The sequence below is a fragment of the Colobus angolensis genome, unplaced genomic scaffold, assembly GCF_000951035.1.
Source record: "Colobus angolensis palliatus isolate OR3802 unplaced genomic scaffold, Cang.pa_1.0 Scaffold455, whole genome shotgun sequence".
NCBI classification, from domain to species: Eukaryota; Metazoa; Chordata; class Mammalia; order Primates; family Cercopithecidae; genus Colobus; species Colobus angolensis.
The window spans coordinates 128,618-142,762 of NW_012117988.1; the positions used below are offsets into that span (position 1 = coordinate 128,618).

The 14,145-nt window shown below is 42.2% G+C and overlaps 1 protein-coding gene across 1 annotated transcript in view; it reads right to left on the reverse strand.

The window, feature by feature from the left end:
- Positions 1–7,406: 7,406 nt before the first annotated feature.
- MOB3B (MOB kinase activator 3B) overlaps positions 7,407–14,145 on the reverse strand; it is a 208,466-nt gene continuing 201,727 nt past the window's right edge. Inside the window, exon 4 of the mRNA XM_011958012.1 lies at positions 7,407–12,843. Coding sequence (XP_011813402.1) covers positions 12,814–12,843 — 30 coding nt within the window. The 3' untranslated portion in view covers positions 7,407–12,813. The remainder of the gene's footprint in view (positions 12,844–14,145) is intronic.

A 14,145-nucleotide genomic window follows, 5' to 3' on the forward strand; every position in this document is an offset into this window, starting at 1 on the left:
TTTTTTAAGACGGAGTCTTGCTCTGTTGCCCAGGCTGGAGTGCAGTAGCACAATCTCGGCTCGTTGCAAGCTCCACCTCCCGGGTTCATGCCATTCTCCTGCCTCAGCCTCCCAAGTAGCTGGGACTATAGGTGCCTGCCACCAAGTCCGACTAATTTTTTTGTATTTTTAGTAGAGACAGGCTTTCACTGTGTTAGCCAGGATGGTCTCGATCTCCTGACCTTGTGATCCGCCTCCCAAAGTGCTGGAATTGCAGGCATGAGCCACCATGCCTGGCCCTCTTCTAGGGCTTTTAGGTCTTACCTTCAAGTCTTTAATCCATCTTGAGTTAATTTTTGTACAAGGTGTAAGGAAGGGGTCCAGTTTCAGTTTTCTGTATGTAGCTAGCCAGTTTTCTCAACACCATTTATAAAATAGGGAATCCTTTCCCTATTGCTTGTTTGTGTCAGGTTTGTTAAAGATCAGATGGTTGTAGATGTGTGATGTTATTTCTGAGAACTCTGTTCTGTTCCATTGGTCTATATATCTGTTTTGGCACCAGTACCATGCTGTTTTGGTTCCTGTGGCCTTGTAGTATAGTTTGAAGTCAGGTAGCAAGTGCTTCCATCTTTGTTCTTTTTGCTTAGGATTGTCTTGGCTATGCAGGCTCTTTTTTGGTTCCATATGAAATTTAAAGTAATTTTTTTTTTAATTCCGTGAAGAAAGTCAGCAGTAGCTTGATGGGGATAGCATTGAATCTATAAATTACTTTGGGCAGTATGGTCATTTTCACGATATTGATTCTTCCTATTCATGAGCATGGAATGCTTTCCCATTTGTATCCTCTCTTATTTCCTTGAGCAGTGGTTTGTAATTCTCCTTGAAGAGGTCCTTCACATCCCTTGTAAGTTGGATTTCTAGGTATTTTACTCTCTTTGTAGCAATTGTGAATGGGAGTTCACTCATGATTTGGCTCTCTGTTTGTCTGTTATTGGTGTATAGGAATGCTTGTGATTTTTGCACATTGATTTTGTATTCTGAGTGTAGGGAAAAGAAAGAGAGATTAGACTGTTATTGTGTCTATGTAGAAAGGGAAGACATAAGAAATTCCATTTTGACCTGTACCTTGAACAATTATTTTGTTGAGATGTTGTTAATTTGTAACTTTGTCCCAGCCACTTTGTCCCAACTTCGAGCTCACAAAAACATGTGTTGTATGGAAGCAAGGTTTAAGGGATTTAGGGCTGTGTAGGATGTGCCTTGTTAACAAAATGTTTACTAGCAGTATGCTTGTAAAAGTCATTGTCATTCTCCATTCTCGATAAACCACGGGCACAGTGTACCGGGAAAAGTCACAGGGACCTCTGCGTTGGAAAGCCGGGTATTGTCCAAGGTTTCTCCCCATGTGATAGTCTGAAATACATCCTAGAGGGATGAGAAAGACCTGTCTGTCCCCCAGCCCAACACTCATAAAGGGTCTGTGCTGAGGTGGATTAGTAAAAAAGGAAAGCCTCTTGCACTTTAGATAGAGGAAGGCCCCTGCCTCCTGCCTGCTCCTGGGAACTGAGTATCTCGGTATAAAACCCAATTGTATATTGTTCAATTCTGAGATAGGAGAAAAACCGCCCTATGGCGGAAGGCGAGACATGTTGGCAGGAATGCTGCTTTGTTATTCTTTACTCCACTGAGATGTTTGGGTGGAGAGAAGTGTAAATCTGGCCTACGTGCATATCCAGGCATAGTGCCTTCCCTCGAACTTATTTGTGACACAAATTCCTTTGCTCACATTTTCTTGCTGACCTTCTCCCCACTATCACCCTGCTCTCCTACCACATTCCTCTTGCTAAGATAGTGAAAATAGTAATCAATAAATACTGAGGGAACTCAGAGACCGGTGCCGGTACAGGTCCTCCATATGCTGAGTGCCAGTCTCCTGGGCCCACTGTGGTTTCTCTATACTTTGTCTCTATGTCTTATTTCTTTTCTCAGTCTTTCGTCCCACCTGACAAGATATACCCACAGCTGTGGAGGGGCAGGCCACCCCTTCACCTGAGATTTTGCTGAAGTTGCTTCTCAGCTTAAGGAGATTTTGGGCTGAGATGATGGGGTTTTCTTTTCTTTTCTTTTCTTCTTTTCTTTTCTTTTTTGAGATGGAGTCTCGCTCTGTTGCCCAGGCTGGAGTGCAGTGGTGTGATCTCCGCTCACTGCAAGCTCTGCCCTTGGTTCGTGCCATTCTCCTGCCTCAGCCTCCTGAGTAGCTTGGACTACAGGCGCCCGCCACCATACCCGGCTAATTTTTTTTGTATTTTTAGTAGAGACAGGGTTTCACAGTGTTCACCAGGATGGTCTTGATCTCCTGACCTCGTGATCCACCCACCTCGGCCTCCCAAAGTGCTGGGATTACAGGCTTGAGCCACAGAGGTTTTCTAAATATACAATCATGTCATCTGCAAACAGAGACACTTTGACTTCCTCTTTTCCTAATTGAATACCCTTTATTTCTTTCCTTGTCTGATTGTCCTGGTCAGAACTTCCAATACTATGTCGAACAGGAGTGGTGAGAGAGGGCGTCCTTGTCTTGTGCTGGTTTTCAAAGGGAATGCTTCCAGTTGTTGCCCATTGAGTGTGATATTGGCTGTGGGTTTGTCATAAACAGCTCTTATTATTTTGAGATGCGCTCCATCAGTACCTAGCTTATGGAGAGTTTTTAGCATGGAGTTGTGTTGAATTTTATTGAAGAGCTTTTCTGCATCTATTGAAATAATCATGTGGTTTTTGGCATTCGTTCTGTTTATGTGATGGATTATGTTTACTGATTTGCGTATGTTGAACCAGCCTTGCATCCCAGGGGTGAAGCTGACCTGATCATGGTGGATATGCTTTTTGATGTGCTGCTGAATTCAGTTTGCCCGTATTTTACTGAGGATTTTCATATTGATGTTCATCAGGGATATTGGCCTGAAATTTTCTTTTTTTGTGGTGTCTCTGCCAGGTTTTTGTGTCAAGAAGATGCTGGCCTCATAAAATGAGTTAGGGAGGATTCCCTCTTTTTCTATTGTTTGGAATAGTTTCAGAAGGAATGGTACCAGCTCCTCTTTGTACCTCTGGTAGAATTCAGCTGTGAATCTGTTGGTCCTGGGCTTTTTTTGGTTGGTAGGCTATTAATTACTGCCTCAACTTCAGACCTTTTATTGATCTATTCAGGGATTTGACATCTTCCTGGTTTAGTCTTGTGAGGGTGTATGTGTCCAGGGATTTGTTCATTTCTCCTAGATTTTCTAGTTTATTTGTGTAGAGGTGCTTATGGTATTCTCTGATGGTAGTTTGCATTTCTGTGGGATCAGTGGTGATCTCTCCTTTATCATTTTTTATTGTGTCTATTTGATTCTTCTCTCCTTTCTTCTTTATTAGTCTGGCTAGTGATCTATCTATTTTGTTGATCTTTTTAAAAAAGCAACTCCTGGATTCACTGGTTTTTTTGAAGGGCTTTTCTTGTCTCTATCTCCTTTGGTTCTGCTCTGATCTTAGTTATTTCTTGTCTTCTGGTAGTGTTTGAATTTGTTTGCTGTTGCTTCTCTTGTTCTTTTAATTGTGATGTTAGGGAGCTGATTTTAGATCTTTCTTGCTTTCTCCTGTGGGTATTTCATGCTATAAATTTCCCTCTAAACACTGCTTTAGCTGTGTCCCAGAGATTCTGGTATGTTTTCTTTGTTCTCATTGGTTTCAAAGAACTTCTTAATTTCTGCCTTAATTTTGTTATTTACCCAGTAGTCATTCAAGAGCAGGTTGTTCAGTTTCCATGTAGTTGTGCAGTTTTGCGTGAGTTTCTTAATCCTGAATTCTAATTTGATTGCACTGTAGTCTGAGAGACTGTTATGATTTCCATTCTTTTTCATTTGCTGAGGAGTGTTTTACTTCCAATTATGTGGTCAATAATGGATGAGGTGCTGAGAAAAATGTATATTCTGTTGATTTAGGGTGGAGAGTTCTGTAGATATCTATTAGGTCTACTTGGTCCGGAGCTGAGTTCAAGTCCTGAATATCCTCAATTTTCTGTCTCGTTGATCTGTCTAACAGTGACAGTTGGGTGTTAAAGTCTCCCACTATTATTGTGTGGAAGTCTAAGTCTCTTTGTAGGTCTCTAAGAACTTGCTTTATGAATCTGGGTGCTCCTGTATTGGGTGCGTATATATTTAGGATAGTTAGCTGTTTTTGTTGCATTGATCCCTTTACTATTATGTAATGCCCTTCTTTGTCTCTTTTGATCTTTTTGGTTTAAAGTCTGTTTTATCAGAAACTAGGATGGCAACCCTTGCTTATTTATTTATTTTTTATGTTTTATTTGAAACGGAGTCTTGCTCTGTCACCCAGACTGGAGTGCAGTGGCGCGATCTCAGCTCACTGCAAGCTCTGCCTCCTAGGTTCATGCCGTTCTCCGGCCTCAGCCTCTGCAGTAACTGAGACTACGGGGACCTGCCACCATGCCCAGCTAATTTTGTTTTTGTATTTTTAGTAGAGACAGGGTTTCACCATGTTAGCCAGGATAGTCTCAATCTCCTGACCTAGTGATCCGCCAGCCTCAGCCTCCCAAAGTGTTGGGATTACCGGTGTGAGCCACCATGTCCAGCCACAACCCCTGCTTTTTTTTGCTTTCCATTTGCTTGATAAATATTCCTCCATCCCTTTTTATTCGAGCCTATGTGTGTCTTTGCATGTAAGATGGGTCTCCTGAATACAGCACACTGATGGGTCTTGATTCTTTATCTAATTTGCCAGTTGGTGTCTTTTAATTGGGGCATTAAGTCCATTTACATTTAAAGTTAATATTGCTACGTGTGAATCTGATCCTGTCATTGTGATGCTGACTGGTTATTTTGCCCAGTAGTTGAATCACTTTCTTCATAGTATCGATGGTCTTTAGAATTTGCTATGTTTTTGCGGTGGCTGGTACCGGTTGTTCCTTTCCATGTTTAGTGTTTCCTTCAGGAGCTCTTGTAAGACAGGCCCAGTGGTGACAAAATCTCTCAGCATTTGCTTGTCTGTAAAGGATTTTATTTCTCCTTCGCTTATGAAGCTTAGTTTGGCTGAATAGGAAATTTTGGTTTGAAAATTCTTTACTTTAAGAATGTTGAATATTGGCCCCCACTCTCTTCTGGCTTGTAGGGTTTCTGCCATGAGATCCGCTCTTAGTCTGATGGGCTTCCCTTTGTAGGTAACGCGACCTTTCTCTCTGGCTGCCCTTAACATTTTTTCCTTCATTTCAACCTTGGTAAATCTAACGATTATGTATCTTGGGGTTGCTCTTCTTGAGGAGTATCTTTGTGGTGTTCTCTGTATTTCCTGAATTTGAATGTTGGCCTGTCTTGCTAGGTTGGGTAAGTTCTCCTCGATAGTATCCTGAAGAGTGTTTTCCAACCTGGTTCCATTCTCCCCTTCACTATCAGGTAAACCAATCAAATGTAGGTTTAGTCTTTTCACATAGTCCCATATTTCTTGGAGGCTTTGTTCATTGCTTTTCATTCTTTTTTCTCTAATCTTGTCTTGACACGTTACTTCATTAAGTTGATCTTCAATCTTTCATATCCCTTCTTCCACTTGATTGATTTGGCTATTGATACTTGTGTCTGCTTCATGAAGTTCTCGTGCTGTGTTTTTCAGCTCCATCAGGTCATTTATGTTCTTTTCTAAACTGGTTATTCTAGTGAGCAATTCCTCTAACATTTTTTCAAGGTTCTAGCTTCCTTGCATTGGGTTAGAACATACTCCTTCAGCTTGGAGAAGTTTGAAACCTACTTCTGGAAATTTCTCAAACTCATTCTCTGTCCAGTTTTGTTCCCTTGCTGACGAGGAGTTGTGATCCTTTGGAGGAGAAGAGGTGTTCTGGTTTTTGGAATTTTCAGTCTTTTTGCACTGTTTTTTCCTCATCTTCATGGATTTATATAACTTTGGTCTTTGCTGTTGTTGATCTTCGGATGGGGTTTTGGTGTTGATGTCCTTTTTGTTGATGTTGATGCTATTCCTTTCTGTTTGTTAGTTTTCCTTCTAACAGTCAGGTCCCTCTGCTGCAGGTCTGCTGGAGTTTGCTCGAGGTCCACTCCAGACCCTTTTTGCCAGGGTATCACCAGGGGGAGGCTGCAGAACAGCAAAGATTGCTGCCTGTTCCTTCCTCTGGTAGCTTCATCCCAGAGTGGCACCCTCCAGATGCCAGCTGGAGCTCTCCTGTATGAGGTGTCTGTTGACCCCTTCTGGGAGATGTCTTCCAGTCAGGAGGCATGGGGGTCAGGGACTTGAGGAGGCAGTCTGTCCTTTAGCAGAGCTCAAGTGCTGTGCTGGGAGATCTGCTGATCTCTTCAGAGCCAGCAGGTAGGGACATTTAAGTCTGCTGAAGCTGTACCCACAGCTGCCCCTTGCCTAGATGCTCTGTCCCAGGGAGACGGTAGTTTTATCTATAAGCCCCTGACTGGGGCTGCTGCCTTTCTTTCAGAGTTGCCCTGCCCAGAGAGGAGAAATCTGGAGGCAGTCTGGCTACAGCGGCTTTGCCAAGTTACAGTGGACTCCACCCAGTTCAAACTTCTCAGCTGCTTTGTTTACACTGTGAGGGGAAACCTGCTTACTCAAGCCTCAGTAATGGCGGACACCCCTCCCCTCACCAAGCTCGAGCACCCCAGGTCAACCTTAGATTGCTGTCCTGGCAGTGAGAATTACAAGCCAGTGGATCTTAGCTTGCTGGGCTCCATGGGGGTGGGATTTGCTGATCTAGACCACTTGGCTCCCTGGCTTCAGCCTCCTTTCCAGGGGAGTGAACACTTCTGTCTCGCTGGCATTCCAGGTGCCACTGGGGTATGAAAAAAAAAACTCTTGGAGCTAGCTTGGTGTCTGCCCAAATGGCTGCCCAGTTTTGTGCTTCAAATCCAGGGCCCAGGTGGTAAAGGGACGCGAGGGAATCTCCTGGTCTGCCAGTTGTGAAGGACATGGGAAAAGCATAGTATCTGAGCCAGAGTCCACCATTCCTACCGGTACAGTCCCTCACGGCTTCCCTTGGCAAGGGGAGGGAGTTCCCTGACCCCTTGTGTTTCCTGGGTGAGGTGACACCCCACCCTGCTTTGGCTTGCCCTCCATGTGCTGCACCCACTGTCTAACCAGTCCCAATATTAGCTGGGTGCCTCAGTTGGAAATGCAGAAATAACTTGCCTTCTGTGTTGATATCTCAATGCAGAAATAACTTGCCTTCTGCGTTGATCTCTATGGGAGCTGCAGACTGGACCTGTTCCTATTTGGCCATCTTGCCAGCCACCCATGTGTTTTCAAATGAACTTTGAATTAGTTTTTGTAGAATTAGCAGTTTTCCCTTTATTTACCTGTTCTAGGACCATTGCAAGACAACCTATTAAAGAAATAAACCAAGCATTAAAAAAAGACAGATTAGATAATACTTATATGTTTTTTATTTGTGACATTTGAATATCCAAGCTCACATATAACTGATTTCCTAAATATCCTTTAGTTTTATGTTGCTTTTCTAATTAAGTGTTAGTTTTCCTTATAGTCAAATGCTTAATGCAATCATAAATGGAACTAAAAATATAGTAAACATTTCTTTTTCTGATGTATGTATAAAAGATACAGCAAAACTCTGAAATCAGATCACTGTAAGCTAGTAAAACAGGTGAATTATTTGATTAGAAATGGACTCTTCTTTCATAAGTTACGCAAATCCTTATGTAGTCATTGAAAATTCTTACTCAGAATTAATACCTGCCCAGAGGGAAATAGCCTATTATAAAAGCTTTTTGTTAATATATTTTTTAAGGCAGGAAAACAATCATTATTTCCAAACACACTTTGTTTGTCTAATTCTAGGAGAGAATCAATAATTTCTTCAAGGTCCAAAATGATAAGAACAAGAATGACAACAATGTTAACCAAATGATGCCTCCAACTCCTTTTAGTGATTGTGCCTAGGTACACATTTCCTCAAAGATAATGGCCATACTTTTCCTACAATGCTTTTGTTTTTGTTTTCTCACAGTGTGATACTCATGGAGTATGGAAGGGACATAAGGTTTAGAGACCATAGGAAGCAATTTGCTTCCATCAATGACCAGAATGATGGATTGACATAAATCAGCACAAAAAGATAAGAGTAATTCTATTCAGGTCCCATAATGTTTTGCCAATTAAAGGGGTAGTTAAAAAAATAAATAAAAAAAGAAACAACGACAGCGTAATCTTTAGCAGGGATGTTAAAGGTAAGAAGTCAGGAAGATAAACCAAAATGATTGAATATGATAAAGAATTTTGCATGGCAATTAAAATAGAAAACCTATAAATGTAGAAAAAGCAGGTCTGGACTTAGCAAAGAGACAATATAGTTTGGAGAAGGCATGAAATAAGTTCTCTTCATGTTCACTTCTGGTCACATCCATAACAGAGAGTAGTGATGTGGAGAGCTTTGGGAAGGTTTCACGTTGAGTTACATCAGTGGTCAACAATGGAGCAACAAGACTCCATAGAGGATGCCACCCTAGGAGAACTGCAAGGGAAAGGAGGCTGAAGCACAATTGGTAATAGCCTTCAGATATTTAATGGATATGCAAATAAAGCTCTGATTAATTATATTTTTACTTATCTTATTATATATCATCTTTGGACCTTTCTAAAAGTGGGACACTAGAAAAGATCTACTGAAACTCAAAGAGAATACTTCAGCTCGAGTTGAATGGAACTCAAGATGTTGTGGAGAGGTCAGTGGGTTGGTTATACCAAAGAATGCTGTAGAATTTCCATGCCTGAAGATCTGTAAGAGGAGTATAATTTTTTCACCAGGGAAGTTACTGGCATGGTTTGAGAGATAGAAGGAATTGATTAAGAAATCTCTCAAAGTTTCTTCTACTTAACGTGGCTCTGAGACTCTGGGTCTTTGGAAATGAGAAAATACCAAGGGAAGAGAAAAATGAACAATTTAAGAAACAGGAAATGACTCTAGATCAGTATTTCTCAATGATAGCCATTTAAGACATTTTCTTCCTAATCATCTCTCCCTTGCACCATCACCACGAAATTTTAATACCACGTAAATACTTTGTATCTGTTTATGTACTTGTGGTCCTTTGGAGGGTCACAACCCACCGTACTATCCAAGGGTTTTCCCAAAGAAACCAACTGACAATTAGGGAGTGTGTGCTCTCTATAAATAAACTATGGGCCCAAATGGGAGGTCACTGAAGATGGGAGAAAAAATAAAAGCGTTGAATATTTCACCTCTGGCTACAGGGAACATACAAATCCTCACTTGCCCACGCACTCACATATTGCCTGCACATGAAAACTTCCTTCTTCCCGCCCCTCCTGTTATATGGAAAGGAATGAATGTTTTGCTACTGCTATATCATCTGACTGCAATGACTATAATATTTTGGGGATCCTGGACCTCCTTGAGAACATTAAGAAATGAATGTATGTATGCACAGCCTCACACTCTATAAATGTACGTGTCCTGAGTTTCAGAGCTTAATAATGAATTATGGAACTTGATAATGATTGGATCAAGCAGACAACACCTGATCAGTCCTAATATCAGAAAAGAGAAAAATAGACACTATGTGCTTCCTGAGCTGGGGCAGTAGGAAGGAAACAACATCACGCATGTAGTTGTCTTGGAAAAAAACATGTAACCTGTATCTCGTAATGAGGAAACAATCAGTAAAAAAGTCTAGACTGTGGGACATTCTACCAACTTGCCTGAACTCTTCAATAATGTCAGTGTCATGAAAGACACACCACACACACACACACACACACACACTGCACATCATACACAAACACCATCCCGCCACCCACCACTCAGATACACGCAAAAGGGCAACTCTAATCAATTAAAGGAAACAAAACAGAATGACAACTCCATGTGACGTATAATTCTTGATTGAACCCTGGATTTTAAAATGAACAGCTATAAAGGATATTTTGGGGACAACTGGAGAATTTTGAATATGGATCATATATTAGATTTATGCAGTATCAGTGTTCAGTTTCATGGGTGTGAAAATATTGCAGATTTATAGGACAATGCCCTTATTAAAAGGAAGAATATGATGAAGTATTTTACATTTTCATGATGTCTGCAACTTGTTTTCAGAAGGTTCAAGAATAAGAATGTCTATTTACAGTGAGAAAGAAAATGTGAGGCAGGTGCGGTGGTACATGCCATAATCCTGGCTACTCAGGAGGCTAAGGGGGAAGATCACTTGAGGCAAGGGGTTCAAGGCCGGCTTGGGTAAAATAGGGAGAGACCTCTTCTCTTAAAAAAAAAAAAGGAAGAAAAGAAAACAAGGCAAAATGTTAACAACTAATACACTAAAGGCTGTAAGGGTACTCACTATTATCTTTCAACTTTGTAACTTTTACTTAAAAATTTCCCAAAATTAAAACGAAAGTAGAGAAAGAAGGAGAGTAGGACAGGTTTGGAAGACGAAGGAGGGTTGTCAGTCTCTGACCCAGAGGGCTGAAGCTCCATTTATAACAGAGATGAACAGTTAGATGCCGTCAAGCCAAGGATATAAAAATTGACTGCAGAGATTTTCTTCAGAATGTGCCAAAGTTCTGTGGGAACAGGAACATTCTGTAATTTAAAAAAAAAAAAAAAGAGTAGTTTGCCAGAATTTACCCTAGAAGAGTTCATTAGTGCAATTAACAATATAAGCAGGAGGAAATTGTTCCAAGAAGCTTAAAAACACTTGGATTTTTAAATTGAGTGGAAATTTCATATGCACAGTTAACAAAAAATAACCTTAAAAAGAGTGAATAACGAAAGTCTCCAGATTCCAGCCTCCTGCTTGATTATGCATTGCTGAAATGCAGGAACATATTCAACTTTTTAATGCAAAAATCCTGTGGCGTTCCATGGTGCACAGCTACAGAGTTCCTCCGGGGCACGGGTTTCGTTGTCACCTCTCTGTCCCACTGTGCTGCATTCCCATCTGGTAACTGCGTATTGCAGACGCTGGGACTTAGGGGCTCTTATTTCTGTTCTCGGGATCTCTATGATGGTCAGATATTCTTTGGGCCAAAACTGATGTAAGGAAAAAACTTTGCCTATTTTGTACTCTCAAAGTTACTTTGAAAGGAGGAAAAAAGTATGTTAATTGTTGACCAGCGCACAGCAACATGGTGAGGTAGCAGCAATTGGATTCCATGAGATGACCTTTATGAGACACAAAGCAAGGTTCAGGCTGCTTGGTGAGGTCAACAGAGAATGCCACTGTACCCACAGAGACAGCCCTTTCTTAGCTTGGACAAAGATTTCATGATTCTAGGCTTTTGTGGCACCCACAGATGGCTTTAACACATTATGTATAATAAAACAAAATCAGAGTCATTTAGTTATTCTTTAATCATTATTACATTAAAATACACTAATACATTCTTATCTACTTCCCTCCACCAACAAATATTTTGCTAAATTAAAAGGATCACTGGAAGTATTATGACCCCCTCGTCACAGGCAGTCAGAACCACCACAGTTTTGTGAATGAATCAGAGAAGGCAACATTTCATCAACGAAAACTCATTTAAGTTTCAAAAGGCAGGATGTAGTACAGAATGCATTATTCTGACTGTCTTCGGGAATAGAAAAATTGGAAAGGATGAAAGAAGGAAGTTAGCTCCAGCTCCACTGTTACCTTGGCAACCATGGCACAATCACAGGGGCAGACATTAATTTTGTGCTGTAACATAACATGGCAGAGGAGCGGGGAGTGTGGAGTGGGGAGAGAATGATGGCTGGGTTTAAATGCTCAGAAGGCCAGTGGGGAGGGTTACAAGTCAGTCATCTGGGTGTTAAATCTACACGTACCAAATAACCAATTTTACTTTTATTTTTTCACTGAAATGTTAGTATTATGTAGAGACAGCCACGACTCCCTGCTCTTTAATCAAGAACAAACACTGCAGTAATCATGCCCAAGGCTCCCGCTGATCATTCTTCGTCATTTAGGACTTTTATTATTTCTCTCCTCTGGGAAACAGGAAAGAATATCTTCAACTGAAGAGACAAAAAATGACGGTGGTTATAAAAAATACATTCTGATCAGGTGAACTGGTAACTTGTCAGCTTTACGCTAGTAACCAGTCTCTTCCCTGCAGTTAGAATGTGAAGACCCTGTTTGGGGCAGAGACAAGCCACCCCATGGAGTGTCCCTGATAAAACTACTTATTAGGGAAATACTATGGATGCCTCGGCAGGGACAGTAGGGGGGTGTGGGGGATGGGGGATTCAGGTCTCTCAGAGCTCCACAGCCCTGCAGTGTTAAACCACAGACCAGAGCAGGAGCTTTTAGAGACCTGAAAGGAAGGTATGTATTGCATAAAAACTTGCTGCACATCCAGAGGTCCAAAATTCACCCGGCACTTAGAAAACCAATCACAGAGAAGTCGGCCAGCTGACAAGACAGATAAGTGGAAAAATACAAACAAGCATCTCAGTCTCAAAACCTGAATTCCAGTAAAGCTTAGGTGGCAGGTCACAGGCAGAACTGTGCCATGTGTGGAAGTGCAGAGGCTTTCTCGTGGACAATTCCCCAGCCAGAACAATCAAGGGACTGGTCCTTCTTTCACGTTGTGGTCTGCTTGGTCCACAGGTCTGGGCTAGCAGCACTCAGAAGGTTAAGAGCACACAAAGTGAGTGGGAAATGTCTCTCAGGAGTCACTGCTTGCCTCCACTTCTGCTGCTCCTGGGAGTAGGTGTGTCATTTAAGCCAGGGTGGTCCACCTCCTGCCCGCTCAGGGCTCCAGGAGGAAACAGCTTTCCTTTCTTCCAAAGGGTGAGGTGAAGCATTAGTGACACATCCTGCTCGTCATCTCTTTCTGGAAAGCAAGGGGGAAAAGGATGGTTAGGAGAAACTAAAAGCAGAGCAACGATTTGATGAAGGATCCGGAAAATGCTCTTGGAACCTCGAGAGCCTGTAAATGAAAGGTTGCAAGCATGGTCCATGAATAAGGCTTAGCATGAGGATATGTTCTGTTTGGTCTGCAGAATTTTTTTTTTTTTTTTTTTCCCCATTAAGGCACTGTTTAAAAATTTGACTCTTGTATCAAAATTCAGGTTGCTTGCTTTTTCTGAGAAATTGCAAGATTTTGGAGCTTCTGAACAACTGGAGTTGAAGAATGGTTGTCCTCTTCAGCAGGAGAATTTGCTTTCCAGTTTGTCCCAGTCCCTGCCACTCCCACCTGACTTCCCAACAGGAGCCATGGAGCACTTATGAACTGATACAGTAATTGGATTGGGACTGCTAGTTTTCTTCGAGTAGGGAAAGATTTCTTTTAAGTTTCAATCAAAGATGGAAAAATAAAGGATACGTGGGTATAAGTCAAGAAAAGCAGGAAGGAGGACTTTTTTTTTTTTTCCTCGCTCTGTCGCCCAGGCTGGAGCGCAGTGGCGCGATCTCGGCTCACTGCAAGCTCCGCCTCCCGGGTTCACGCCATTCTCCTGCCTCAGCCTCCCAAGTGGCTGGGACTACAGGCGCCCGCCACCGTGCCCGGCTAGTTTTTTGTATTTTTAGTAGAGACGGGGTTTCACCATGCTAGCAAGGATGGTCTCTATCTCCTGACCTCGTGATCCGCCTATCTCAGCCTCCCAAAGTGCTGGGATTACAGGTGTGAGCCATCGCACCCGGCCGACATTTTTTTTTTTTTTTAATAGAAATGAATAATACACCAAAGTGTCTGACGTGCATCACCTGCCTGGCTCTTGTGGGTATTTATAGATCCCGAATGAGCCATCCTTTCTCTTCCCCTGGGGCTCTGCACAGGTTGAGTCTCACGCCTATGGTCTGCTGCTACCACATCCTGCGCCTGACCCTCTTCATTTGTCAAATTGCCATTCATTTTTCCACCTCAGGTACGGTGACTTCTATCTGCTGGGAGACCTTCCCGCACTCCTGCCCCACTCGCTGTGGACATAGCCACTCTCTCCTCCTTTGCACACGTTGATTCTTACGTGCAGTGTATGAATTTGTACATCTGTGTGTGTGTGTGTGTGCTGGGGCTCTGGGCATGTCTGTTGGACCTTCTAGACTGAGAGCTACTAAATACCAGGAAAAAGCAGCACTCATTGACTCACCCCATGCGCTTTCATCTTTGTATCCCCCGCCGCTGGCACTGTGCCAG